At 52.1% G+C, this 26174-nt stretch overlaps 1 protein-coding gene across 3 annotated transcripts in view; it reads right to left on the bottom strand.

The window, feature by feature from the left end:
• DNAH17 (dynein axonemal heavy chain 17) overlaps positions 1 to 26174 on the bottom strand; it is a 94459-nt gene that overhangs the window by 59600 nt on the left and 8685 nt on the right. For all 3 annotated transcript variants that reach the window (XM_070479847.1, XM_070479848.1, XM_070479849.1), the window contains exons 12-25: positions 21692 to 21957; positions 20882 to 21077; positions 19778 to 19924; positions 16366 to 16474; positions 15975 to 16078; positions 13488 to 13628; positions 11938 to 12081; positions 9822 to 10004; positions 6271 to 6525; positions 4888 to 5057; positions 4134 to 4356; positions 2238 to 2354; positions 2067 to 2153; positions 1500 to 1652 (exon numbers count right to left, since the gene is read on the bottom strand). In XM_070479847.1, the coding sequence (XP_070335948.1) occupies positions 1500 to 1652; positions 2067 to 2153; positions 2238 to 2354; positions 4134 to 4356; positions 4888 to 5057; positions 6271 to 6525; positions 9822 to 10004; positions 11938 to 12081; positions 13488 to 13628; positions 15975 to 16078; positions 16366 to 16474; positions 19778 to 19924; positions 20882 to 21077; positions 21692 to 21957 (2295 nt within the window). The remainder of the gene's footprint in view (positions 1 to 1499; positions 1653 to 2066; positions 2154 to 2237; positions 2355 to 4133; positions 4357 to 4887; positions 5058 to 6270; positions 6526 to 9821; positions 10005 to 11937; positions 12082 to 13487; positions 13629 to 15974; positions 16079 to 16365; positions 16475 to 19777; positions 19925 to 20881; positions 21078 to 21691; positions 21958 to 26174) is intronic.

Raw genomic sequence — 26174 nt, 5'->3', positions numbered from 1 at the left:
TTGCCTGGAGAATCCCAGGGACAGAGGAGCCTGGCAGGCTGCCGTCTATGGGGTTGCACAGAGTTGGACACGACTGAAGCAACTTAGCAGCAGCATTGTTCAGTCAGGTCCCTCTAGCACAAGAGACTTGAATTCAGTGAGTTGCCAAAAAAAAAAAAAAGTATCGAGAGGCTTTGATGGATTCTCTCCTTTTGGCGGTGGTTGTGATGGAGCCTGTGGCTCCAAAGATTCTCTCCCACTCCGCCCTCTATGAGAGGTAGATAGATTCAGCATGGTCAGGATACAGACATTTACATTATCTTTCTAAGATGTAATCTGAAAAACAAGATACGTGACAAGACAGGGCCTGCTCCTGGGCAGGGACGAAAAATACTGCTGCCAGGAGGAGAATCCTCCCCAGATGAGCTCACAGAGTAGATTCAAGTCTATGTGTAGTCTGAGAGTTTTCTATCTGAAGAGAGGAGGATTTGACAGATTCTGAAGTTCATTCAAGTGCACAAAGGAGAAGAACTAACACAGACTTAGAGAAGGAACTTAAGGTCACGGCGGGTGGGGAGGGAGGGATGCGTTGGAAGTTTGGGGTTGACAGGCACACACTGCTGTATTTAAGATAGGTAACCGGGGAATTCCCTGGTGGCCCAGTGGTTGGGACGCCACGCTTCCACTGCAGGGGGCAGGGGTTTGATCCCTGGTCAGGGAACTAAGATCCTGCATGCCACACAGTGCAGCCAAGAGATTAAAAAAAAATTAAAATCAAGGCATTATCTATTAAAAAAAAAAAGACAACCAATAGGGACCTACTGGGAACTCCTCTCAATACTCTATAATAACCTAAATGGGAAAAGAATTCAAAAAGGAGCAGATACATGTATATGCATAACTGAATCACTTTGCCCAACACCTGAGACACGGCACTGTTAACCAGCTACACTCCAATAAGAGCTTCGTAGGTGGCACAGTGGTGAAGAACCCGCCTGCCAATGCAGGAGATGCAAGTTCAATCCTTGGGTAGGGAAGATCCCTTGAAGGATGAAATGACAACCCACTCCAGTAGTCTTGCCAGGAGAATCCCATGGACGGAGGAGCCTGGTGGGCTACAGTCCATAGGGTCGCAAAGAGTCAGACATGCCTGAAGCAACTTAGCACGCATGCACACATACTGCCATAAAATAAAATATATAAAAAAAAGAGAAGAACTAAAGTATCTTTGGAAATAGAGGAGCCAAGAGGCAAGACCATGGGGAACTAACGCATGCCCATATGCTGTGGACAGTGCCTTGACCCTGCGGTGGAGAGTGAGGCTTCCTACTCTTGTGTTTGAGAAGAGGGGCTGCCTCCACCAACCATCAGAGGTGGGTGTCATATGGTGGGGGGATAATGGGAGCCGCCCCCTCTTGGTGCTGGGATGCTGCCCGTGGACCCCCTCCCACCTCCCCCTCCCTCCCCCTGCCCCACCCTCAACACTGCCCCCCACCCCCCCCAGCCAGATGGCCCCTCACCATGATGATCATGTCCCAGAGCTCCTTCAGCAGGCGGACCTCTTTGTGACAAGCCTTGAGCTGCTTGTAGTCCGGGACGCTGACCTCGAACAGGCTGCCGGACTTGCACAGCGCCTCCATGATGCTCTCCATGGCTGCGATGCTCTTTTGTTGCTGCGGGCATGAGAGGAAGCCAGTGAGCGGGGTGCCCGCGCTCAGCAGAGCCTTTCCCTTCTGCCCCCACCCCATCCCGTCCCATTGACCCTCAGAGCCATCAGTACACTGTACTCTGACCCCACACACACAGGAAGGCAGCAAACTTTCTAGCCGGGGGAGCAGCGCCCTCTCCATCCGTCCCCCCAGCCACCCCCGGCTTCTCTGATGGGGCCTGGAGGGGAGGCCCCATAGGATGGCTGAGCTTGCATGCCTGTGCACACACACACGCATGCGCCCACACACACACACGTGTGTGTGCTCGGCCCTGAGGCTGGTCCCATTGAGGCTGTGTTTCTGGACTCACGAGAATGACAGCTTGAGAGAAGATGGGTCCCCAGAGTTACCACCCATCTCCTCCTTGAGCAAAAATACCTTATTGAGGGACTTGTAGGGGTCAGGGTCGCTGAAGCTGAACGGGGCTTCTTGCCTGAACTTTTCTCTGAACTCGTGCTGCTTGAGCTGCGGGAGAACCACCTGAGATGCTCAGGCTCCGGGCCCAGTGGTGGGTGCTGCACCCCGGCCCCGCCCCCCAGGCCACGGTACCTCGAACTGCTGGCACTTCCGCCTCAGGATGCTGACCTCGTTGGCCTGCAGGGGCGACACGTTCTGCTTCACCTGGATGGCCAGCTTCTTGGTGTTCGCCCACTGTTCCGGCAGTTCCTGTGCAGGCAGAGGCCAAGGACCACTCCCTTTTCTGCTCTTTTTAAAAACCTTCTACGGTGAGATCACTACGGACTCATGGGGAGATGCAAAAATATCACAGGGAGGGACTTCCCTGGTGGTCCAGTGGCTAAGATTCTGCGATCCCAAGGCAGGGTGCCTGGGCTCAATCCTTGGTCAGGGAACTAGGTCCCACGTGCCACAACCAAAGATGCTGGGTGCTGCAACTAAGACCCAGTGCAGCCAAATAAATCAATAAATAAGTATTGGGAAAAAAAATAGCACAGAGTCCTGGGTGCTTCCCCACAGCCTTCCGCAGTGCTGGCATCTTATACAATTAAGGCTTGATAGCCAAGCCAGCATCGGACCCTGGGGTGTTTCTGTTAACAGATGACGGAACTTGTTGGTTTTTACCCTGTTTTAAGCTCATCCACATGTGCGTGTGTTGTATGTGTGCATGTGAATGCACATGTTGTAGGCAGGTGTAGTCCTAGGCACTTTTGTCTCAAGTATAGGTTCCCATAACCCCCACCACAATCCACATACCTCACTGTTGGTCACCGCGAGGGAACTGTTCTGTGTCAGCTCTTTGCATCAGCACCCACCCTGCCCACCCCCACAAACCTGGGCAACCACTAACCTGTCTTCCATTCCTATAGTTTTGTCATTTCAAGAATGGCTTTAGCAATCAGATGAAGTTTTGTATTTTCCAAGTTCTCCACACTTGGGCAAATATGGTACTTGCCATAAAATGTTTTAAAGACAAAAATCCCAGCCCCTAATCTCTTTGCCCACAAACAGACATTGTTTCACTTTCTTCTACAATTAACTAACAGTCTTTGTTGGCAGTGGCTTGGCTCAAACATTTATCAGAATTTTTATCACCCCACTTGCCCTGTCCACGGCCCCGGAGCTCCTGAGCCTGGCCATACACACTTCAAATCCTAGTCCTTACTGAGCCCTGGGCAGGGGGAAAAGGGGCCAAACACAACATGCTCTAAAGCAGGGCCTGGGCAGCGGGAGAGGTCACCACAGCCGCCCACACCATCCTGTCACTCCCTCTGCTGGGGGTCTTGGCCACTGGCTGGGGTCAGTGTCTCCCGGCATGGGGAGTCAGGCCTGTGTGACCAGACACAGATTCAGGGCAGAGGAAGGGAGCGGGTAGAGGCAGCCAGGTCTGGGAGGAGACAAAGCCCAGGGGGGCGGCTTGACCCTGCCTGCAGGACCCATCTCCTGCATCCCTCCCTCTCTCACCCACCCCCCAGCCACACACACAGCTGCATCGGCACCAACACTGACATCTTGCAAATCAGCCATAAGTGCCGGGCTTCTTCAAGTCCCTGCATCCCCTGCCGTGGCCCCTCTGCTCCACGGGCATGAAGCTGGCTGGGCGCCTTCTCCTCCAGGGAGCTGGTCTCTCTCTCAGCCTCGCTGCTGGCCCCTAATCTTGGCAGGACCTCTGAGGACCCCATTCTCGGCCCACTGTCCCTCATGCCCAGGATCCTGCTGGGCTCAGGAGGAGGCGTGGGACATGAAAGCATTTCCAATCCACTGAAATGCCAACTAAATGCAGGGACTATTCCCCTCCCATCCTTGGGAGGCAAATCTCCCTGTCCCCTCATTTCTGGAGAGCCTTGTCCTCCCAGCCCACCGTTCCCTGGGGATCTGAGGTCTAGAAGAGGAGGTTTGGCCCGCAGCCTCCAGGTCATAAGAGCCTGCCCTCTGGCGCTGCCCCACGGGACTCCAGCTCCCCCAACGGGGCAACCCAGGCCCATCTACCTGCAGCTTCACGTGCGTCTCCTCGGGCATCTCCTCCCCGTAGGACTTGAGCAGCTCAATGGTCTGCTTCAGGGGCTCAAACATGTTGTCTGTGGCCGTCTGCCTCTCCTTGACCTTCATCAGATGCCCCATCACTTCAACGAGGCCGTCATAATCCCCATCCTTAACGGGCTTTGTTAAGCCCATCCTGGCAACTTTCATGAAGGCTTCCAGGTCCGCGAGGCTGGTGGGTGCAAGGCCGCACGTGATGGGTGCCCCCCTCCAGGGGAGGGTCATGTTCCTGCCTGCCTGGCACCCCATGTTTCACTAGTTCAACTGGTCAGCGAGTCCCGGGTAAGGTCACATCTCAAGATGGCCTTTGTGGGGGCCTCCTGGATGGAAGAGTGAGATTACACATTCTCGGGGCTCCTGGCGACTCCCAGCCCACCACCGCCTGTAACTGCACAGGTACCACCCTCGAGTTTCATGCCAGGCTTCCCTGCCCATCTCGGGGCTCCTAAAGGATTCCTTGGCACCTGTTGGTCAGACACGGTAAGTGCCCAGTAAAGAAGCAATGACCAAGGGACCAGGGCCCCCACTCCCTGCCAGGTGACACCTTCCTGCTGGGACCCACCCTCCGTGGGGCCGCTAGTCTCTAAACCTGAGCTTCAGCTCCCGGCTGGCTGGGGGTCCTGGCATAGGGCTCTCCAGGGTGTGGTCATCAGCAGGCCAGTGGGGGTGGGAGTGGGCCCGGGGCAGCGGTCCTGGCGCCCACCTGTTGATGACGTGGTTGCTCAGGTGCCGCTTGAACATGAGGCTCCAGCGCTTGATGGTGTTGAGGAGGGCCTGCTTGAAGGGGCGGCAGTCACACTGCAGCCAGCCGTTGAACACCTTGGTATTGTCGCACTTGGACACCTCTTCATACAGCTTCTCGTAGGAGTCGATCTGGGAGGCAAGGACCCGCTCAGCTGCTGGGCTGCTGCGGTGGGGTCAGCACAGCGTGTGGCAGCCAGGGAGACCCTCACAACGCGCTCCCTTCCTTCTCCCGGCCCCAGCCGACAGCCCCTGCAGCCCAGAAGTCTACCGCCAAAAGCGGGATACAGGCTGTCAGAAAGGGATGCCACCTGGCGAGGCCAGCAGGGCTTCTGAAGGAGGGCACGACTAAAGCTCCAAGGGGTGCAAGGGGTCCCGGGCGCCACGGGGCATCCTTAACTCAGCTGGCTTTGTGCTGCTGCCTGTCCTCGAGGCTTTCAAGACTGGCAGCCAGCTGTCCGCCCCCACCGTGTCGTGGGAGAGACTGTGTCCCCCATCCCACCCCACCCCCCCTGTGGCTGGGCCACCCTCACCAAGCTTCAGGAAAAGACATGAAGGTCTGTAAACTCATTACGTTTTCTCATGTTCTGATGTATGTATATTTTGGCCACTCCATGCGTTTTGAGGGACCTTAAAACCCTGGGAGCAAACCTAGGAAGAGTTGAGTCCTAGCTGCCAGACCACCAGGAAATTCCCATCATGCTCTACATTCCTGATGCTTTGGCATCAGTGGCCTTGCTGACCCTGGAGGGACAAGCCCGCCCCTAGTCACAGGCTGGCTCATTCCTAGAGATGGCAGACAAACCCCTCCCCCAGGCCCACGACTTTCATGTGCAAACAATGAAGCAGAGTCCGCACCCCAATTTTTACCACCTGCTCTCACATTTTAAGCCACTGTCTACCTGCCCTAATCACCCCAGGGCAGGTACCTGACAGCCTGAGACAGCCATACAGCCCTGAGGCATTGAAATGATTCAAACTAGCCCATCCCAAGCCGGCTTGTCCTGCCTTGCTTGCTCCTCCCCATGAGGACCCTAGCGCGAGTTCTCAGTCGCGCTTTCCCCTCATTCTCTGTCTCCTGACACTGGTGCCCCGCTGGCGACACCCGTGGCCTGGAGTGCCCCCTCCTCTCGGGAGCCGTGGGCCACAAACCCTCTTTTCACAGTGGCTGTCTGCTGGCCTCTTGGTCTCTCCATACGTGAATAATAATAATAAAACCTACATTAAAAAATTAACGTGCACCCACGTTTTCAATCAAACCCAGTGCCCCTCTGCAGCAGCGGGGGCGGGGAGGGAGTGGTTGGTTCCAGAAGTGAGAAAACCAGTGGGCAAGGTCCACACGCACCTGCCGCTGGAACTGGGTGAGGCTGGGCGGCGTCTTGGGGAGGGTCTCCTCAGGTCGGCCGTCCAAGTCCTCCCGGCTGATGGCGTGCCCGTACGTGAGGAAATTCTTCATGAACTCCTGTGGGTCGTCCGTCCACAGGTAGGAGTAGCGCTCTAAGGAGTCCTGGTACTCCTCGGCCTCCTTCATGGCGCTGATGACCAGGTTGGAAATCTCCTCCCGCATCTCTATGAGGTCCGTCATGTCTTCCAGATCGGTCTGCAGGCGGGCAGGAGGGGGACAGACTGGTGAGGGCTTCGCCCCGTGGTCCCCCTGACCTGGAGAGCGGCTCCCTGTTGGTTCAAGCGTCGCTAACCTCCCGAGATGAGAGGAGGGGACACCTGCCCATTGGCGACGCTCTCCCACGTGAAGGTATGCCGGACGTGACTTTTTGCCTGGCAGACCCCAGGACGACTCACCCATAGCTTCATTCATTGAGTAGTTACTCACCTGCTGTGTGCACGCGGTAGGAGGGGGCACTGGGAGGGTGGACAGGGCTTGCAGGGATGGGGACAGTCCAGGATGAGGGTCATAAGTTTATCAGTAAATCAAAAACTGAGTCGTCATGACTCTCATCCTTGTATTCAGGTGTAGCAGGGAGGAGGTTGGGGGACACCCCCTGAGGAAGTGATCGTTAGTCTGAGAGCTGATGGATGGGAGGTGGAGAGCAAGAGAAACAGCAAAGGGCCTGCGCTGAGAGGAGGCACGTGTTTGAGGACCTGAGTGGAGACCACATGGGCGGCTGCAGCAGGAGCAAGGGAGGCCCTGGCTGGACAGGGCCTTTTGCATCTCAAGAGACAGAAAACGCAATCCAAATTGGTCTTAGTGAAAAGGTAGTGATTGGCTCCCATAACTGGAAAATCTCAAGGTGGAGGGTGTGTATGAAACGTGTTTTTTGAAGTTTCTATATCTTAGCAAGTATTGACACCTAGAGAATCCCATGGACAGAGGCACCTGGGAGGCGGCAGTCCATAGGGTCACACAGAGTCGGACATGACTGAAGTGACTATGCCGCAGCAGTAAGTAGTTTTAGCATCTTAAAAAAATATTGCTGGGGATCCCCCGGCAGTCCAGTGGTTAAGGGCTCAGCACTCTCACTGTTGCAGGCCCGGGTTCGATCCCTGGTCAGGGAACTAAAAATCCCACAAGCTACCTGGTGTGGTGCAAAAGAAGAAAAAAAAAATCTTGCTGATTGGGGAGAGACTGCCCCCCCCGCCCCCCAACCACAGCGCAGGGCCAGGAACTTTTAAGAGAGCAAAGGGCTGGGATGCAGGCACACCTTTCTTAAGCAAGCCAGCCAAACGCCCAATCACCTCCTTCATCTAACCAACTCTCATATCCCAAGCCCATGTTTCCCCTGCTCCATCACCCCAGCGCCAGGTACCAGACAATGGGAGATGACTCCGGGGCCCATCTGGAGCAATTTCCCCAGCCCTACCAGCCTCTGGCCTGGGCTTCCCCCCATCCTGCCTCCTGACCAAACCTGCTGCTCCCCACTTTGCCCCTGCATGGCCAACCGTACCTCTCCTTTCTTTTTTTTTTTCCATTTATTTTTATTAGTTGGAGGCTAATTACTTTACATCATTACAGTAGTTTTTGTCATACATTGAAATGAATTAGCCATGGATTTGCATGTATTCCCCATCCTGGTCCCCCCTCCCACCTCCCTCTCCACCCGATCCCTCTGGGTCTTCCCAGTGCATCAGGCCCGAGCACTTGTCTCATGCACCCAACCTGGGCTGGTGATCTGTTTCACCCTAGATAATATACATGCTTCAATGCTGTTCTCTTGAAACATCCCACCCTCGCCTTCTCCCAGAGTCCACAAGTCTGTTCTATACATCTGAGTCTCTTTTTCTGTTTTGCATATAGGGTTATTGTTACCATCTTTCTAAATTCCATATATATGTGTTAGTATACTGTAATGGTCTTTATCTTTCTGGCTTACTTCGCTCTGTATAATGGGCTCCAGTTTCATCCATCTCATTAGAACTGATTCAAATGAATTCTTTTTAATGGCTGAGTAATATTCCATAATGTCGTACCTCTCCTTTCTTGGGGAGCTGTGGGCAGCATTACCTTTTCTATCAGTGGCACTCACCTCTCTCTGGAGTCACTCAGTTTCCTCGGTAAATTAAAATCTTGCAAATGAGACCAGGGCGGGGTGTGCACAGCCTGGGGTGTGGCCGGGTCACCGGGACCCTTACTCTGCCTTGCTCTGTTCTGCTACATCACGCGAGGACCCCAGGGCAGGTGGAGGAGCCCCAGACGTGCGGCCCTTCAGATTCTAGAGCCACATGTTGGGTTCCAGCTCTCATCGGCCTGTGTTGGGTCCCACACGTCTGTGCCTGAGTGGATCACTGGTGATGTGGTTCACTCTGGGCTAAGCTCCAGAGCAGCTCGCTGTGTGCACTTGGACCCGGAACACCACCTCTATACAGCTCAGGAATCCTCAAACAGTTCTCTCTGCCTGGCAACCTCCTCCCGTCCTTCATGATTCAGAATGCAGGTCAGCTGTTCTGGGAAGCTGTCCTTAACTTGTCCAGGTATTTCCTCCTGACCTCACATCACTACACGCACATGCACACATAACTGTCCCTGACAGCACAGAGCATCTTGCTGGAAATATTTGTTATTACAAATAATACACACCCGTCATCAAGAAGTTCAAACAAAGCAGAGCATGTGAAATAAAAAGCCCCCTTTATGTTCCCCATCCTCCCGCCTCCCTCACCCTCATCCTGTTTCCCAGAAGTGAGCACTCTTGACAGTTTGGAGTGCATCCTTAGGAAGACAGGCTTTTGTTTACTTAAATGAATGAAATCACATTCTAAACATAGTTCCGCAGCTTGATAAACACTTGATAACATGTCACGAGCCTCCTTCCATCCCAGGCTCCCTTTTGTGACTCATTTAGACGCCTTTGTCTGGATGGGCCTGAAGCTACTGAAGGACGCCTGTATTTGATGGCCATTTAGGTCTTTTCCAATGTTTGTTTAACTGCCCCACAAACCATGTTCCAATAAGCACACCTTCTCAGACCTCCCCCTTCCGGGAGTCTGAATTTCCCCCGCCTTTGCATCCCCAGGATCTGATCTGTGTTTTATGTCGTGGGTGGGTATTTAATGCATTCAGAGAGAACGGGTGTGGGAGCCAGTGGAAGGCACATTTGTCAAAGAGCCTGCATGAGGATCACAGACTGTAAATTACGGGAGGGAGGGAAATAGCAGGAAGTGGGATGGGAAAGCACACTTGGCGTCTTGCTATGGGTGGGGAGGTGTTGAGGGAATGAAAACCAGGTCGACCAAGGACAGGTCCACTCTGGGGAGAGAAATCCGGGCCATCGTCCCCGGGGAACCTGACAGAATGGAAGCCCCTGGGTTCCTCATCACACGGGACCACCACCACGAAACACACACACGACCAAGTGCTACCGCATCAGGAAGGCAATTCTGACCCCGGGTAGCAGTTGGTGGCAGGGAAAGCGGTGGGGCCATAACCAAGCCCAGACTGACCTTATAGTGCAACCTGCCCTTGGCCAGTCGGGGGATGAGCTTGGCTGTGTTGTAGATGTCAGTGACCAGGCTCCCGATCAGTGCCAGGAAGCCTCGGTCCCCGCCCACCTCCAGGGATGGACTGAAGACCAGCCCGTCGTCCTCCAGCTCCATGCGGACCTCGAACAGCGGCGCGACGCTCTCCTAAAACAGGGCGTTGTGGGGTCAAGGCCCGGCCCTTGGCTAATATTCTCGATGCCTGGTGTTCACCTAGGCACCAAACAAGGTCTAGGGCTGGCTCCTGCTGGCTGGGACCGCTACAGAGAGCACACTCCCCACCAAGGGCCCATGAGCGAGAACTGTGCGGCCAAAGGCAGCAGCACCAGGCCAAGCGCAGGCTGGGCGTCCAAGCCAGACGAAGCAGCAATGACTGAGTGCCAAGGAGACCCGCTACCCGCGTTCAAGCCCATATCTGTTACTGACCAGCTGCGTGGTCTCAGGCAAGAACCTCAGTGTCGTTTCCCTAGATACATAAAATCAGCAGACTCGTTTCATAGAACAGAGGAAATTGTTGTCCCCATCTCTTTGGGTTACGGCGGGGATTAGATGGATAATTTACAGAGCATGTGAGGTGGGGGCGGGGGGATCCCAGCCAGGCAGGATGGCCTCTGCTGAGCTCCAGAAAGGACAAGCCTCATGTTCCACAGGGGTCCTGTTTACAAAGTGGGCACACCGTAACCCTGTCCATTCCTGGATTTTCCTTGTGACGTTGCAGATCCTAGGTGTGGTCTTGGGTGTCAGAGGACAGGATGGAGCCCATCCAATGCACCAATAAATCTCAAGAGTGCAGGCTGAGGCCCACGGGTGCTCGGGTCCTGCTCCATGGCCACTAACCTTTCCCAAACGTAGTCCACACTGGCCCTGAGGGTGCCCAGCTCAAGAGCCCCCTGACTCTATGACTGGGGGAGGGTCTGCTCTAGTGCCTGAGTGAGCTGAGTGGGAGAGGTCAGCTGTCATGAACTCAGCTGAGCAGACTTTTCTTGAGCCTCTGTCTGGGCGGGGGGGGGGCCACTTCTGCTGGTTGGCCACTTGCAAACACAGAGCCTCCCTGGGACTTTTTAGGAAGGACACTGTGTTATCAGGGACTCATCACCCATTTGACTGTGACTGCTTCTCTTTGTAGTGATAAATACTACACATTAGCTACCTTCCTTGCTGATATTGCGTTGCTATACCTTGCTTGCTGAGTCTTTGTTGTTGTTTAGTCACTAAGTCATGTCTGACTCATTTGTGACCCCATGGACTGTAGCCCACCAGGCTCCTCTGTCCATGGGATTTCCCAGGCAAGAATACTGGAGTGGGTTGCCATTTCCTTCTCCAAGGGATCTTCCCCACCCAGGGATCGAACCCACATCTCCTGCATTGGCAGACAGATTCTTTACCACTGAGCCACCGAGGAAGCCCTTGGTGAGCCCTAAGCTCGTGATGCCGTCTGCTTTCACCAACAGACTCTGGGGTCTGTGGATGCTCTGATGACAACTGCCCTCTGCAGTTGTGTCAGGGCATCTCACTGCGGTGCCCACCACCCTCTCCTGAGAGTGAGCTGAGTGGGCTGGGTCTCTGACCTTGCCCTCCTGGGCAGTATCCAAAGTCACTTGGGAGCCCCTGTAGTGAAAAAGACACGGCAGGGCACAGGTCAGGGAGAACAGGCCAGGATGCAATTAACCAGCAAACCCACTCTGCTGACCTGGTTTAACCTTCTGCTCGATTGGGCAGAGGGTGGAGAGGGTTGGTGGATGACACTGCCAACGGGAGGGCACATCCCACCCCCAGTCAACATGAGGAGGGGCCAGGGGTGCCTGCTTTTCCTAACCCAGCAGGAACAGAGGTCAGCTCAGCTCTGCGGCGATGTGCTTAGCCCATTTATGCTGCGGCCCATTCAGGGTGACCAGATGTCCCGGGGTGCAGGAATTTCAGGTTTGAAATCAGGACAAGCTGGTCATTCTGGGCAGATTTTAATAGGTCTGTTCTTCCATCAGGAAACCACAGATTATATGTTCCAATGTAAACCTTATCTCATATTTATAATACATATATATGTGTATGCATATACATAAATCTCACGTCTCTCACTTACATCTGCAACCATGTTGTCAATCAGGTAATTTAGAGACTTGCGAACGAATTGGTCAAATTCATCTAAGACCATACTGTCAATGTAGTTGACATAATCCTTCCAGGACTGGCTTGTTGTATCCGCTCTGAAGAGTTCTGCATTTTCCTGCAAACAGAACCACATGGCTGATTGCTGTTTCACTGGGTCTACCCATTTCCTTTTTAGTCAATTTATCCAATGACTTTCTGGACTACCCTTGTCCTCACTCACACAATCCACACACAGAGGTCTGATTTTGGCTTCCTGAATGTGCCAGACTTTTCCTAGATCTGTGTCTTTGTCTAGGCTGCTCCTTCCCATTCATGCCAGATACGGCTTTCTTTTCCTTGACCCTCCTTGATTACCACCCCCATTCATGTCAGGTTTGAGTCCTGCCCCTGCCCCCCACCTGCGTTCCCTCTAGTGACCCATTATTTGTGCCTGTGCTGGCACAGATGGCAATGCTGAATTATTCTGTCTGTCTGTGGTCTGCATCTCCCCTTGATGCCGAGCATCGCGAGGACAGGAATTGACTGTCCTTCACGCCGTCATACCTCCAGCACTAAGCAGAATGTCTGGAGCAGAACAGAAGCTGGTGGATGGACGGATGAGGGACTGGGTGGGTGGATGAGTGAACAGGTGGGTAGATGAGTGGGTGAATGGTTGGATGGATGAATGGATGGGTTGATGATTGAATGAGCAATGGATGGGTGAATGGTATATGGATGGGTGGATGGATGTTGAATGGTTGGGTGGGTGGGTGGGTAGATGAATCTATAAGACACTGAGAGCTACAAGGAAACCCGAAGTTGAACATGACCCAGTCTGTACCCTCAGGCAGTTATATTCTAACAGGGAGGGGAAGACACAGGCTTAAATAGCTTCAATTTAAGGTAGAAAACAATGCTTCACATGACTATTGTGGGAGTCGAGGACTCTAAGCAAACGGATGTGATGACAAAGCCTCTTCCTGACCCTGGGCCAGATTTCTCTCTCCCATGTTGTTTCCAATACATCTGGGACTGTTAACAGGTTAGTCAGTTAACTCTTTCAAGTAAGCTTTTTGCAGTTTAACGTGTTAATTTACTGGGAGCCTCTGGCACCAGGACAAAGGAAGAGGACCTGGAAACAAAGTGTTTCTTGGCCTAGTCAAGTCACTCCTTGGGAGTAAGGACCTTCTGAGCAGTGACTTGACCATAAGAACAGCTCAGCAGACCCTCCTCCTCCAAGATGGCCTGCTGGTCCCAGATTCAGCTACCCCCCAGGGACCCTGTAGAAATATGTCACCTGTTCACACCAACTTATGTAGGAGGAGGAGGCTCTGACATCCTTAGAGGAGGACAGACATGTGACCAGAGGATCGGGCTTCCAGGTAAGCAGTCAGCAGAGTCTGCTGCTATAAAACCAGACTCCTGGATTAAAGGTTGCAGGCGACGACATTTTACGAAACCTCCAGCCCCCTCCCCACCCTGCTCCTTCCTCCCTGGCTACTGAAAGCACGTGGGCTAAGGCCCTCCCGGGCATCTCCTCACCGCGACCATGGCCTGGATCTTCAGGCCAGCATCCTTGACTGCGGTGTAGCGCTTGTTGAGGTTGGCCATCCTCCCGTCCAAGTCTAACAGGGCCTCTTTCTTGTTGTCCTTCCTTTCAAACATCGGGTTGGCTGACCAGTCCTGGAGGGAAAACATGAGCAGCAGAAAAGCACCTGGAGAAAAACCTTCCAGTCTCACTCCTTCCCAATACACCTTTGGGAGTAAGTGTCCCCACCCCGGGTGGGCCTCACAGAGGCTGAGGGACCGCCAAGCACTGTTAGACAGTCTTCAGTGATGTGACTCAAAACTAACAGGGGTCTTGGGGGCCGCCCAGAGAGACCCCTGGGCATTTCCCCCAGTCAGGGCTGAAAGGAGCCTTCCTGGGGAAAGCAGCATCTGACCCTCTCATCAGGAACCGCAGGAGACGGAGGTGAGGGGACATGGTAACTGGATCCAGAGACGTGTGTGAAGATGCTCAGTGTCCAGGACAAAAGGGACACAAGGGGGAGAATAAGTGACTGGAGGAAGGGACTGGGGACATACTGCTGTTTTCAGATTGCAAGCTCCTTGTGAATCCAGGGAACATTAACAGAAGGAGACACATGTCTGGATACACGCTGGTAATGTGTCTGAGCCCTGATTATGACCAAGGGCTCTATCCGCCTCTGGTCGGAGAGAACAGGGACAGCAAAGGGAAGTCATACCACCATCAGGTTTTTCAATATCATGGCTACGAGGTGAGGTGGCTGCAGCCTGAACTGTGTCTCCCTACAGATTTACATGTTGAAGTCCTAATCTCTAACACTCAGGATGTTACTGCATTTGAGAGAGGGCCTTTAAAGAGGTGATTTAGGTGAGGTTATTAAAATGGCTTTTAATCCAATACCACTGGTGTCCTTCTAAGAGGAAATTAGAACACAGAGAAACTGGTGTTGAAGACTCTTGAGAGTCCCTTGGACTGCAAGATCAAACCAGTCAGTCTTCAAGGAAATCAGTCCTGAATATTCACTGGAAGGACTGATGCTGAACCTGAAGCTGCAATACTTTGGCCACCTGATGCAAAGAATTGACTCATTGGAAAAGACCCTGATGCTGGGAAAGGCAGGAAGAGAAGGGGATGACAGAGGATGAGATAGTTAGATGGCATCACTGACTCGATGGACATGAGTTTGAGCAAGCTCCGGGAGTTGGTGATTGACAGGGAAGCCTGGCATGCTGCAGTCCAAGGGGTTACAAAGAAACAGACACGACTGAGTGACTGAACTGAACTGAACTAAAGAGGACACAGGGAGAAGACAGCCATCTACATGCCCAGGAGATAGGCCTCAGGAGGAACCAAACCTACTGGCACCTTGATCTTGAACTTCTCGCCTTCAGGACTGTGAAACAATAAATTTCTGCTTGTGTAAGCTGCTCAGTCTCTGGTCCTTTGCTATGGCGGCCAGAGCAGATGAATCTAGAGATATTTCTAGACTATTGAAAGAAAAGAACCATATCAAAAATTCCTTTACTTGGACAAGCTGGGTGAGATCCAAAGAAAGAACTTTGGACAAGCAAAGACTCAGAAAGCAGGTCATCAACACATCCTTTCTGAGGCGATGACTTGAGGAAATGGTCCAATCAAATGAAAATTGAATCAGAAAAAATGGGGTGAGCAGAAGCTTTTGCCTACGATTTATTGAGTTACATCTAAGTGGATGGTGATGAAATGAATGTGAACTATAATGCAGGAAAGCGTTTCATACCGAGATAAGCCAAAGGTGTCTCAACACAGATGAGATGCTTTCTAATGTACAGATTATGAGGGCCTGTAGCAGGTGTCTGCAGATTCAGGCCTTGATGATAGACCATGTTGGGGGGGTGCCAGGGAAGGCTGTCCCCCAGTTTTCTGGATCGGGCTTGAGAGATAGGACCCATGATGCTCTGCATTGAATGATGAACATGTTCCCAGGGGGGCTGAGTCTTAGCGCCTCTTCCCTGACCCCACCATCATTCCTGGTATCCACCTGGCTGAGGGCACTGCTCCCCACATTTGCTGAGCTCGACAGAAGCAAATGGAATGGAACTCTGCAGAGGGACCTGGGGCTTTTCTGCCCTGGGGCCATCCTGATGTCACTGTTCTGTGGCCCTGAGCCTCACCCAGCAGGTCCCTGCTGCCCTGGGCACTTTATGTGAGCATCTCCGAGGGTCCCGGTTCCCCAGGACTCCCGCGTCCCTATTTAAGCCCTACTCTGGGGCTTCCCAGGTGGCACTAGTGGTAAAGAACCCGCCTGCCAGTGCAGGAAACATAAGAGTCTTGGGTTTGGTCCCTGGGTGGGGGAGATCCTTTGGAGGAGGGCATAGCCATGCACTCCAGTATTCCTGCCTGGAGAAGCCCATGCCCAGAGGAGCCTGCTGGGCTATGGTCCACAGGGTCGCAGAGTCGGATGTGACTGAAGCGACCTTGCACGCACCCGCACACCGTGCTCTCTCTGCAGGCTTACTCACCTTCATGGCCTGGGAAATCCCCTCTACGTTTTGCTTTGCTTTTTGTATTCTGTTCTGCAAGTTGTATAGAATTTCTCGCATCTCTTGAATATATTCAAACACACCTGAGAGAGAAGCATGAAGGGATCTTACAAAAGAAACGATTTAGCAAAGGCTGACTTGACAATCATTACTGTGACACAGCTCTGGGCAAGTCCTTCTGTCTCTCTGGAGCCTGAAGCAGAGGAAATGGTGGAGAACTTCCAGAAAGGCAGCATTGAGGGGTAACATACATCGTTTGTTCCTTCAGAATCAGGACCTCCCCATCCCCAAATGGGCGGATCACTGATTCCACAAGAACTCCAGGTGCCCGACGGGTTGGACCCGTTGGACCCAAATAGTGCCTTCACACCTTCGCCATTCCAGAACAATGTCGTCTCAGCATTCAATAATTTGACATCGATTGCTTTCAATTCTGACTTTATCAGTGGAAATTCTACGTCCTTCATGGTGGTCTTTATCTGCAAAACAAGGGCTACAGTTTCAGGGCATTTGTTCCAAATGCACGCAGATTTATTATTTATTTATTTTCATTTATTTTTATTAGTTGGAGGTTAATTACTTTACAATATTGTAGTGGTTTTTGCCATACATTGACATGGATCAGCCACGGATTTACATGTGTTACCCATCCTGATCCCCCCTCCCACCTCCCTCCCCATCCCATCCCTCTGGGTCTTCCCAGCCACATGCACGCAGATTTAAAATCGTCTCCTGGTAAGGGTGTTTATTACTCAATACCAACCAAACCAGCTACTGTTAGTGTGATTTAACTGGGAATTATGTGTACAAAGTTCAGGAGATTCAAACTTTTAAAATTATTTTTTTTATCATCAAGGATTTTTGTATATGCATAGCTCTTAATCCCTTATGTTATGGGATAGAAAGAGGAGGAAATTCACTAATGCAAAAACAATGTGTATATAATCCAAAACTTAAAAAATTTGGCATGTGCCCAGTTGCTTCAGTTGTGTTCAACTCTTTATGACTCTGTGGACTGTAGCCTGCCACGCGCCTCTGTCCGTGGGATTCTCCAGGCGAGAATACTGGAGTGGGTTGCCACGCCCTCCTCCAGGGGATCTTCCCAACCCAGGGAGAGAACCCGAGTCTCCTGCATTGTAGCCGGATTCTCTGCCACTCAATCACCAGGGAAGCTTAGAGTCATAAAAAAGGAAATCAGAGGGATACACACTGGTAACTGGGACGTTTCTGGGGCATTTCTCAGAACATCGCCTGGGCCGTGATCTAAGGCTTGAAATGTGATTATACAGAGGACGTCCAGGATTTGTGGAGAAGCCGTTCCACTAGTTAAAGCATCAGAGTGAACTGCAGGGGAGGTTCCACACAGGCTCGATCTGGGCCTGCTCCAAGCTAAGAAATCCATGTGACGCTTGAAGGCATCAATTCGCAGAATAGAAAAACAGATGGAGGGTGTACAGTTTTTTAAATATAAATTATTCTTTTAAATAAATAAACACCATTTGTGCTTCAGAATATTGTCCTATCTGGTAACATTTTGATTTACACGTAAGGTTTTCAAAGATAGGTCTACTCTATAAAGTGAGGAATGTACATAGAAATTAAATTGCATGTTAGATGTCATTTGCCTTTCACAATAACCCTTGACATATACTTAGTACTTTAAATGGTGCCCCCTCCCCACCCATGTCCTCCTTTTCAAACAATTAACTCCAGAAAAGGTACAGAATGGGCAGAGAAATAGAGCTGAATGGCTATTACCAGTGGAAAGCAGACAGAAGGGAAAGAGAGCACTGACAGAATTATAAAGTGAGTCAATGTGAAAGTCTGATTCCATTTATCAACCTTTGGATATTAAACAGTTACACCAATAGCCCAGGCAAGAGCTAAATATTATTACCCTTTTGTGATTGCCCAGAGTGAACAAAGCTGACGGTGACGAGATCCTCTCAATATGTCCTGTTTAGTACTTTTCAACAGCTATGTTATAAATACACATCTTTAGGGCATTTTTTCCCAGACAGCCCCCTCACCCCATCCCCAGCAGATTAAAGCTTCACCTCCACTCTTGCCTAGCTCAGACATTAATGGATATTAACAGTTTGGGGGCCTGGGGTCTCTCTCGACAACAGAAAGTATGTTAAAAATAAGAAGTGCATTTAAAGGCAGTTACCCAGCCTTTTCGGCACCAGGGACTGGTTTTGTGGAAGACAATTTTTCCATTGACGGGGATCAGGGAAATGGTTTGGGGACAATTCAAGTGCTTTACATTTTCTGCTCACTTTATTTATACTATTATTACATCAACTGCACCTCATATCATCAGGCATTAGATCCTGGAGGTTGGTGACTCCTGATCTAAGGGACCCCAGGTATCATAACCAGAGAGGGGAGCCAGTATCAATAATAAGGGTCATTGCAGACACTTAGCTCCAGGTCCTGTCTAACACTGCCTAGCATTTGTCCATTCTTGTCTAACATTTTTATTTGAAAGATGTCATTCACTGCTGAAGCTAACATGCTTCCCCGGCATGTGCTTGGTTGGGGTTTGTTTGGAAATACAGAAGTGGAAGATAGTTTTCTGTTTCATTCTGATTAATATTTGTTGGATTTTTTGTTTGTTTCTGATTGCATCATTGTAAAAAAAAAAAAAAAAAACAAAACCCAAAGGACTCTTGCACTGAAAGTAACCCAGGAACATTTTTCCATGTGACTGCATCTCTAAGGCTTCCATTTTTCCTAAATGCCATGGCTGGGGGCGCATTCTAGGGAATGGATGAACATGGCTTTCTCTGAGCCCGAAGTAAGTTGATTCTGGAGGAAACTAATTCAAGGACATGCACTTAAGGCAGGCCCTGGGATTTCATGGCTCACAGGCCACTCTCGGGGCCTCTCTGGTCATCTGCTCCCTTCCTTCTGCAGCCCGAGTTTCTGCTCCTTCTGGTTTCTCTGCTGCCCCAAGACTCCAGTGGTAAATGAGGCTGGGACCCAATTCCAAATTCCCAGGGTTTGGGCTTCCCAGCTGATCTAGTGGTTAAGAAATCTGCCTGCCAATGCAGCGGACACAAGTTTGATCCCGGTCAGGGAAGATCCCGCATGCCATGGGGCGACTAAGCCCATGAGCCACAACTGTGGAGCCCACGTGCTGCGACTGCTGAAGCCCACGGACCTAGAGCCCATGCTCTGCAACAGGAGAAGCCACTGCAATGAGAAGCCTGCTCACCACAACTAGAGGAAGCACATGAGCAACAGCAAAGACCCAGCACAGCCAGAAATAAATAAATATTCTGAAAAACCAAATTCCCAGGGTTCAAGGAGAGAAACTCACTGGCCCCTTTTGGATGAGGCATCTAAGGTAGGCTGAATAATGACCCCCAAAGACGGCCACTTCCTAATTCCCAAGACCTGTGATACTATGTCACGTCGCCTTTGGCAAAAGAGGGTTTGCGGCATGATTCAGTTAAGAACCTTGATGTCAAGTGGGCCCAACTGGATGGCAAGGTCCTTATAAGAGGGAGCCGATAAAAACAAATGAGAAGGCAGGGTGACAACAGAAGTGGGGGTGTTGTGATCTGTAGGTGGTGTGAAGTGGCCTCCAGCCCAGGAATGTGGGCGACTCTAGGAGGTGGAGAAGGCTGGGACAGGGATTCACCCAGAGGGAGGTTCCACCCACTCTCATTCACAGAAACGTACTCCATTCTACTCCACATGGGGCTTGTAGACCTTTGTCCTAAACGAAACCCCCCAAATGCGGCGAACCAAAAAACAATGTGGCGCCAGCTCACCTCGTTGTACCAGCCAACGATGAGCTCCAAGTTGCCCACGAACTTCCGGAAGGTTTCGTACTGGGAGAACAGGTTCTCGGCGCTCCTGGGGATGTCCTTCTGTTGCTGGAAGTTCAGGTACTTGACTTCTCTCAGCACTGCCACCAACTGAGGCGAGTGAAGAGGACAGAAGCGGTCAGGTTGCACGGCACAGTGCTTGGCAGCACATATGTGGGTCTGTCCCTGGGAGGCTTCTGCAGCCCCCAGGGGGAACTGGGGGGAGGCCCACCTGGACAGGATCTGCTGGCAGGATCAGGATGCCCCCTTCCTCCGGCTCAGCCCATGACCCCCGTACCTGCCCCTCTCCTCTCTTTGAGGTACGATCACCACCTCCTCATGTGTTACCTGTTACACTAGTTTATTGCTCCCTCCCCTTCTTCTCCTGGCCCTTCCACCAACTCCTGCCCCCTCCCAATCCCTGCCCTTCCCGCTCTGTAGGAGGCAAGCTCCAGAAGGACAGAGATCTTTGTTGGTTCGCTAGTTTATCCCAAGCACACACACAAAGTAAGTGCTTAGTAAATGTTTGTTGAAAGAGAGAATGGATGTTAATGGAAGAGACGGTTTCAGAGGGAAAGTCACGTGTGGGGTCCCTGCCTTGCTGAAATCACTGCTGACTTCACGAGCAAGGCTGACACACTTGGGTGGGGCTGTGCTTGTGGAGGTCTGGGCTGCTCCCACTTCTGCCCTGGCACATGGCTAACCATCCGGTTTCAGACCCAGATGGTGTGAATTCCCTCCAGCATCCCCAGCTTAACCAGGGGGCTTATTCATTCAGATCCTGCAAAGACTTTATAAAAAAAAAATTCTCAAAATGATGGTTCCTCTTGGGACCCTATGAAACGTGGCCCAGCTTTAAAATAGTACACTCATTCAAGCTATATTCAAGGATGCTAAGATTGTCTCATATCTTAAACATATCCCAGGCACACTTCAAGCAACACTTCAATAATAAAGCTCTAGGGTGAATGTGACATAAATGTCAACCTCACAGACTTGTGCTGTCGGGAGGAGGGGGTGAGCCTCAGCTGCATGGGCTTGCCCCGTGAGGAAGCAGACGACACCCACCGCTTTGCTGAAGTTGACACGGATGAGGTTGGTGACAGGGTCCCGTTGGATCAGGGGCTGCCCCAGGTTGAAGTGGCAGTCCTTGTCCACCCCCGCCACCCACTGCTGGTAGATCCTCTCGCGGTAGCTTCTCAGCAGCTCCATCATCTCATCATACTTCTGGTAGATTAGCTTGGCCTCCACGCTGGACATGACCCTGGAATCAGAGTTAAGGGGGAAGGTCAGGTACTGTCTCCCACGGGGCCTCACTGGCATCTCAACCAAGGCTTCCAGACCTCGGGGTGCTGCAGCTGCCAGCCAGCTCTGTCGTTTCTTCCAGGTTGAGACCCTGAACACACAAGTGGATGATGCCCTTTGTAGGTAGCATCTAATCCAGAAGGTCAAATGCTAACCCTAATATTGGCCCTGAATGGCCATGACTTGATTGATAACCTCCAGCTTCCCTAATTCCTCTCTTTTCTTCCAACTTAGGACCAACCAGAGCGCCAGATATGCCTTCCAAACACACACACAGGACACCCTCCTCCTGTCCCCAAGCCGACAGCCCCGCTTGTTCTGCTGTGAACTCTCCCGCTCCTCCACCTGCCTTCCAGGCTCTGCCAAACACAAGTGACAGCGGCCAACTCCCTGCTCTGGCCAGCTATTCAGAGTAGGGGGCATGCATTATTGGGGTGTCTCCTGGGACCGTGCCCTGGGAAGGAAAGGCTTGGCCGATGGGAGGCATGGGCCTGCCCCCGAGTGTGGACAGAGCACCTGAGCCCACTCCTCGTGGCCACGGAGGAGCGCTGCCAGCCCGGGGCCATCACTCACGGGTGGTCAATGTGCCTGAGGTCCCTCATGGGAGCCTCCAGCCTCTCCTGCAGCTCCAGGCTCCACTTGAGCTGCCCGGCCACCGGGGGCATGTTTTTGTGGATGGGGGGGATGTTGCCGTCTGCCGAGGCCGCGATCTGGGCGTCATACAGGATCTTGGTGTTATCCAGTTCAGTGTCAAACAGCTCCAGCATGACCGAGTACCTGGGCACCACCTCAGCGAGAATCAGAGGCCGTTCCAAGAGGCCCCCACACATGTGCAGAAGCTGGAGAGAAACAAGAGAGCCTTCTTTGCCTGGGGGGACCCCTCTCCTCCCCCATGCCTGGCATCACCCACGGCTTGGACACTCTGTGCGGTCAGTCTTCAGAAGTAGGAAGACACGTGCCTTCAATACCAGCAAGTTTTCTCTGTGTAGCAACTAGCTAACCAGCTGCTTCTGTGATTTCCAACTTGATGTATGCTGGGTCCCCACATACTCAGCTTATAAACCAACAGTACAAACTGGGTCCAAGGTCTAGGAAAAATATATTCCAGGACCAGGAGAAATCGGGGTTTGGGCAAAGAAGATTTAAACAGTTAAGAAATATCATTTTAAAAAATTGGGGGAGAAAAGCAGCTATTTATAAAGCCAGGGCTTGCGCTACAACAGGATTGAGAAATATCTTTGTCACAAGAACTATTGGGAAGACCACTGATGCTCAAGGACCCACCCAGGCAAGAGAAACCACTCGGGAAGCTTGTTTTGCTCTGAAAAGTGCTCTGGGGGAAAAGAGGTGAGGAGGAGGCTTGTCTTACACTATGTGGGGTTCCAGAACCACTAAACTCGCCAAACGCTGGTGTGGAGAGGAGCCCATAGGAGCGTCCCGGGGCTGCCATCACAGAGCACTGTGAACTGGGAAGCTTCAACAGCAGACTAATTCTCTCGCAGCCTGGAGGTAACAAGTCTTAATCAAGGTGGACAGAGCTGTGCTCCCTCTGAAGGCTCCAGGGGAGAGTCCCTGGGTGGCCAGCAATCCTTGGCTTATAGACCCATCACTCAACCCTCTGCCTCCTTTGTCGTGGAGCCTTCCCTGAGCATGTCTGGCCCTTGTCTCTCCTCTTCTTCTGACACAGACCCCAGGCTCACCGGATTAAGGCACAGGAGGCCCTCAGTGAACATCTCAATTACATCTGCAGAGACCTTGTTTTCAATAATTCACAGGTCCTAGGGGTCTGCACCTCAACACTTCTCTCTAGCGGACTCAGTTCAATCCACCAGCCAAGGGCCGCATGCTCAGCCTTGAGTTGACCGGGTGGAGGTGGCAGTGGGGATGGGGTTCAGACACCGTGCGGGTGCCCAGGGCAGGAAGTGCTGACTTCCAGGGAGCGCTCAGCCCCCGGGCTTTGCAGAGATTACAGGGAAAGCTTGGCACATTCACAGGCCATGACACCAGAGGTTCGAGCATGGGCTGCTGGAGTCAAGGAACTGGGACGCTCAGGTGCCCATGGCCTGTCAGCCCAAGCATCCTGACCTGATTATTCCAGCAGGGGCCGTCACCTCGCTCTGAGTGCGGTAACCACGCCTGAGCACCTTGCACGTAGTGGGCTCATCACACTGAGGGTCTGCGAATGCTACACACTCGCTTTCACTAAACAAACGAAAAGCTCATAGAAGAGAATAAGGGAGGATCATCTGGCTGTCTTGGTTGTGGTCTTAGCTGGCATCAGAGGGTGGCTCAAGTTGGGACAGAGAGGCGGGTTTCTTAAAAAGTCCTCTCGTGGTGGTGGGAGGCCTGGAGGCAGCGGGGACTGGGGCTGCGCCTAAGCATTGGGGGAGGCGCCCTTACTGCAGCCCGCAGAGAGTGGCCATGTGCGCTGGACAGTGACACGTGCCGGACATTCAGGAAGCTCCCAGCCAGCCAGGGGTCACCAGGGGACAAGTCCCCGCGCCTGCCTGAGCCCTTGGACCCTGAAGGCCTGGACCCAAATCTCAGATTTGCCCTAGTTTTCAGTATGAAAACTAAGACCACTGTGCCCAAAAGTGGCCTTTCAGGGAAAGGGTGGAATAGTGGCTGCTGAGAAAGCAGGAGAGATTTTTAGGTCCCTGAAAGTCGATGAGAGCAGCCACTGACTCCCAGGAAGACATTGTGACCCCGAGTTGCTAACCACTACTCCCTGCAGTTTGGGGGGCGGGGGTGGCCCCCACACATGATGTCGCCAGTGTTGTCTCTCTGAAAACTGACCCAGAGCAGTTGGGAAAAGCGCATTGTATTGCTTGACAACCCTCTTGACTTTTTTCCTCCCTCTTCCCTTTATTTCACGCTCACATGTTTTCTGGCCCCTGGCTTCTGGGAAGGAGGTTAATTTCATTTTCTGCCAGGAGGAGGTTGTGTGGAAAATTGCTCTAGAACCTTCCCAGCTGCGTGTGAATTACTGACAGCGAGAAATAGCATCCTAGCAGCTTGGGAACACGCAGGGGGTCAAGCGGATGGGCGGGAGGGCACCCCAAGGGCCTGTCCTAATTAGAGCGGAGGCTTGTCAAATGGGAAGAAAGTGGTCTTCAGTGCGGGAAGGAAGATGAGCAGATGGAGACAGGAATGCTTTACGGGAGTCTTCCTGACTTATTTTCTTTCTAATCTAACACAAAGTCACGTGTCTGAAAAGGACTTTCTCTTGCGGATTACAGAGCCGATTTAGGCCAAGGTGGAGTGGAGAGGTGCCTGTGAAAACACCCAGGGAGTGGCCTTCCGTCCCGCACGTGCCACCCAGTGTTCCTCCTTGGCCAGCTCCTCCTCTCTGAGGGGGCACCTATGGTCTCTGGCAACTTGGCATGGACAACTCAACCCACCTCCTTCCCCATCACCGAAAGACAGCACAAGGTGGTACCCAGCCTCCGAGAGGCCTGGGGGCATGCCATCCCCACCACAGGCAAGAAGGGCTAACTGGTGCCGCAGTCCATCAGCTCCAGCATCATCTTCATTCCAGAGCCCCACCACAGGGGAGGACCGGCATTTCCATGTGGAAGCACTGGCTGGCAACCTTACTCGGGACCCTTTGCACTTGGGTCGCCCTGGGGCTAACAGCCTCTGGCTCCTACCTAAGGTCTGCCAGGGAGGCAGCAGGGTAGCAGCTCCACCGTCTCAGCGGGGGCCAATTCCCTGCACCAGGAAAGCCTGGTCTTGCACTGGGCTTGGTTCTGCGTCAACCCAAACCACGCACCTGCCCTCAGGGAGTCTATATTCTAGTTGGGAGGACGACAGACAGGAAGAGATCAGTATACAACGGATGCCAGGGAGAGCCAAGCACGAAGAAGGAAAACCAATCAGGTCGGTGTCAGCAATGGTGGCGCGGGGAGGGCTCCTGCCGGGAGGAGGAGGTGAGGGGGGCCTCTCCGAGGAGGTGCCCGAGGCGGCTCCAACGGGAAGGGTGTTCAGAGAAGGGAACCACTCGGAAGCTCTGTATTAATTTGCATTCACTGATATTTTGCCTGGAGCACCAACTCCATCCAAAACTTAATTGATCGTTACACTGGCAGAGCTTCAAATCCTCAAGCATTTTTGCTTTAGAAATACGCAAAAGTCAAAGGAATGTCCTGGCATGCCGGCACCAAATGCTGGCTACCTCGTGAACCTGGACCAGGAAGGTCCAGGAGCCCATCTCCATGTGCCCCCACCATGTGCCCGCTGCTGAGGGGTCTTGTGGGACGGGAGCACCAACCAGCAGAGGGGACGAGTGTCCAGCTCCTCACAGTTCCAGCCAGTCTGACCAATGACAAAGTTCTAACTTGCACTTTCCCGATCATTTGCGAGGCCAAACCAACAACCTAAGTGAGTATCGGCTGTTTGGGTTTCTCTTTCAAACTGAGGGTCTCTAGGAGCTTTAGTACTTTTCTGCAATCTGTTTTTTTTTTTTTTTTTTTAATGTTTTCATAAGCATTTCCTTTTTCTAACTGTAGAAGTGCTATACACCTTACCCGCACAACCTGGAAATAGGAGAAAAGTACACAGAAGACAAAAAAATATTAGCCATCACCCCGCCACCCAGAAATGACTCCCAGTCATAATACTGTGTATTATGTGTATACACACACAATATTGTGTATATGCACGTAATACTGTGTATTCTCTGATCTCAAATGTTAAGAAAGTCAGTGTGGCTCAGCGGCTCAAAATGTGGATGCGTTTTATTTTTTAGAGCAACTCTGCCTCTAACTTCTGCTCCTTATATAAGTAATGAGGGAACTGAATCAAAGAAGGACAAATGGAGAGCAGGACTCAGTACAATAACCCCATGCTCACTTTCCTAAGATGAAATGTAGCAGGAAGACACCCTCAGAAGCTACTCAAGGTGCTGACTGCTGACTCTCTCTAAGGCACTGGGAAAGGCTCCTGTCCTTTCTGGGCCTGGCCCTTCACCTACAATCTCCAGACTGCATGATTAGACTGATTCTACAACCGTTCACTAGAAGGACTGATGCTGAAACTCCAATACTTTGGCCACCTG

The sequence above is a fragment of the Odocoileus virginianus genome, chromosome 17 (genome assembly GCF_023699985.2).
Source record: "Odocoileus virginianus isolate 20LAN1187 ecotype Illinois chromosome 17, Ovbor_1.2, whole genome shotgun sequence".
Classification (NCBI taxonomy): domain Eukaryota; kingdom Metazoa; phylum Chordata; class Mammalia; order Artiodactyla; family Cervidae; genus Odocoileus; species Odocoileus virginianus.
Note: the sequence above shows the minus strand (reverse complement) of the source record. Positions and strands in the feature narration are given on the sequence as shown.